General features: G+C 43.8%; 1 protein-coding gene across 1 annotated transcript; it reads right to left on the bottom strand.

The window, feature by feature from the left end:
• Nucleotides 1–1,584: 1,584 nt before the first annotated feature.
• Nucleotides 1,585–2,400, bottom strand: LOC105282216. The gene has a single exon (XM_011344050.1). It carries the CDS (start codon nucleotides 2,398–2,400, stop codon nucleotides 1,585–1,587), a length of 816 nt encoding a protein of 271 aa, XP_011342352.1.
• Between the last annotated feature and the right edge of the window lie 451 nt (nucleotides 2,401–2,851).

Genomic DNA, 2,851 nt, shown 5'->3' with positions numbered 1-2,851 from the left:
GAGGGAGGAGAAGATTGGCCACCTCGGTCACCAGATCTAAGTCCTCTTGATTATTACTTTTGGGGTTACCTAAAGAGTAAGGTTTACGAAACAAAACCTCAAAGCATCCAAGAATTGAGACAGCGGATAAGGGATGAAGCAGCTTTAATACCTGCTGAATATAATCGTAGAGCTATTTCTGCGTTCTATCAAAGATTGGCATACTGTCAGGAAGTCAATGGAAGCCACTTTCAGAATGTACTCTAATAGCGCGTATACACGATGACACCTACAGCGGACACTTATGTCTAGATCAGTATCATTACCGTCCATACATATTGCAATTTTTGAGGATAGAGTAGTGTCATACACTTATGTCGGGTCTAGATATCGGCAAAAAGTATCGCGTCTGTCTACACTTCTCTACATTTCGGTTAGATTAGGAGTCGATTTAGATCAGTCAATATGGAAGAACGTACGCTCGCTACTGTGGTAGTCGCTTGTATCGTAATAAAAAGAAAACATAGAAGACGAAAAAGAAAATTATGGATGAAGGAGTGGGTGAAAAAAAGAGAGATTATTTCTCCAAAATCAGTATTAAATTGCTGCGCGATTTGTTCAATTGAAGCTGTACGATTTGAACGATTTTTATAATCAGCCTGAGAGACGTTCCATAGGTGCGGGAGCCCTTTCAAAAGGGAAATTAAAAGTATTGTTTTTACTGTCGTCCAGTCAAACTTCGACATTATCGCGACACTCGCTAAAAATTTCCGTCTGATTGGAAATATACTAGAGCGCCATTCAATACTCGTTTGGACGTGTCCATACGTGAATTACAGAAACAATTGAGACACTGCAATTTTCATTAGCAACACGGTCTCAACCAAGGTCCATAGATGAACAAAGGGCGATAGGGAAGGTCTTCGCATAGGCGCCATTTTGGGGCGATGAAGTGAGACAAATATATTTTGTTTCTCACTCTAACTTACTGCACCAATACTGTTGTGTTGAGAATGGAGGGTCAATCCACGCTCTTATTTCGATAGTTTATTTGCAGTCAATAAACCAAAAGAAGTCTCGGCTTCTTTGATACACAGTACAATGTAGTCGGAAAAGTCTCGGCTTCCCTTTAACCGCACTAGAGCACTCGGTCTCGCGCGTTTTGGTGTAGAAGACTCGGCTTCTTTGTTATAAGGCGGAAGACTTGGCTTCCGTGCTCGCTAGCGAACGAACTCGAACTGCTTCGCATAGCGACGAGCGCGTCGCAATCGGCAAAAGAGACACACGACGATCGCTGTCGAGCGCGCCGTCGCGGTCGCTGTATCTCGGCACGCTATATACACGTGCGCATCAAAATAAATATATATATGTTATGATCTCGCTCGGCGAGGTCGCGCAGTGGGCCCACTATAATCTACGCAACATATACTCCCCCCGTTGAGAGTGTATCGATCAACAAATAATTAGTCGCATGAGTCGCTGTACATCGGTACGAACATTACAAAAGATCGCTTACATGATGTAAACCGTCGTGGTTTGGATACATCGGTATCAATTATTAGCCTTACAGCGAGTGACCGTCAGTGGGTTGAGCATATCGCTGTATCACTGCTCGTCAGGAAGCGGGCATACATTCTTCACGGCTCGTTTGAATATGCCAGTCGCCGTTTTTATGGTGACGGTACGTATGATTCCGTCTGGTCCTGGATGGACTTCATCGATCTTGCCTAGTGCCCACTGCATACAAGGGAGGCCTCTCTCTTTGAGGAGTACGATCGATCCGACGCTGATTTTTTGCCCGTCCTTGATCCATTTACGACGAACTTGGAGCTCATTAAGGTATTCCAGGCTCCATCGTGCCCAGAAGTCTTGTCGCACCTTGGTGATATGTTGCCAAGTCGAGAGGCGATTCGCTGGGACAGACGAGAGATCAGGTTCCGGCATATTAATCAATGGTTGACCGATTAAGCAATGTGCAGGTGTGAGGACCAAAGGATCATTGGGGTCGGAAGAGATGTACAAAATAGGCCTGGAATTCAATATTCCTTCGACTTCTATCGCGAACGTGTTAAGCTCCTCAAACGTGAATAAAAGTTCTCCAACGACTCGTTTGAAGTGGTGTTTAAACAATTTCACAGTGGACTCCCAAAGTCCACCGAAATGTGGAGCGGAGGGGGGTATAAAATGCCATATAATACGATGTTCAACAGAGAATCGATTTGTCCGATCTCTGTGTTCGTCAGAGTTTAAGAGAACATATAATTCTTTTAAGTGATTGTTTGCACCTTTAAAATTGGTCCCATTGTCTGAGTAAATGTGTTCTGGGATACCTCGCCGCGCGATGAAACGTCGTAATGCCGCCAAGAATCCGTCAGTAGTCAAATCACTTACGATCTCTAAATGAACCGCCTTTATTGCCATGCATATGAAAACACATACGTATACCTTTGTTACGTCCAGAGTTCCGTGAGCTCGAAGGAAGGGCGCAACAGGACGCCTCTCGTATCTTGTGGCGGTCAGGCCCCAAAACACGAGTCGGACTGACCACTTGCTCCGGCTTAAAGGTCAACGACAACGGAGGTCGATTTTACCGTAGGCCCTGGAACGGTCTGTCCGTTGGTCCCTTTTTAGGTCAGGGAAACTGAATCCCTTTTACCTGGGATAGGACCCGTACAATCTGGGAAGGCGGAGACGAATAGAGGGAATTAAAATGAATAATACATCAGTGACTAGTTAACTAATAAACATTTTATTCTAAAGAAAACGAAGTATGTCTAAAACATATTTAGTTGAAAGAAATTTAAAGTGTATGTGTTGTTTTGTGTCTATAAATGTGTAAATTGAAAATGTAGTTTACTCGGAAGTTATAATT

The sequence above is a fragment of the Ooceraea biroi genome, chromosome 7 (assembly GCF_003672135.1).
Source record: "Ooceraea biroi isolate clonal line C1 chromosome 7, Obir_v5.4, whole genome shotgun sequence".
Lineage (NCBI taxonomy): Eukaryota > Metazoa > Arthropoda > Insecta > Hymenoptera > Formicidae > Ooceraea > Ooceraea biroi.
Note: the sequence above shows the minus strand (reverse complement) of the source record. Positions and strands in the feature narration are given on the sequence as shown.

Coding starts and splice junctions, on each gene's coding strand:
- LOC105282216 (XM_011344050.1), bottom strand. CDS start 2,400: ATGGCAATAAAGGCGGTTCATTTAGAGATCGTAAGTGATTTGACTACT.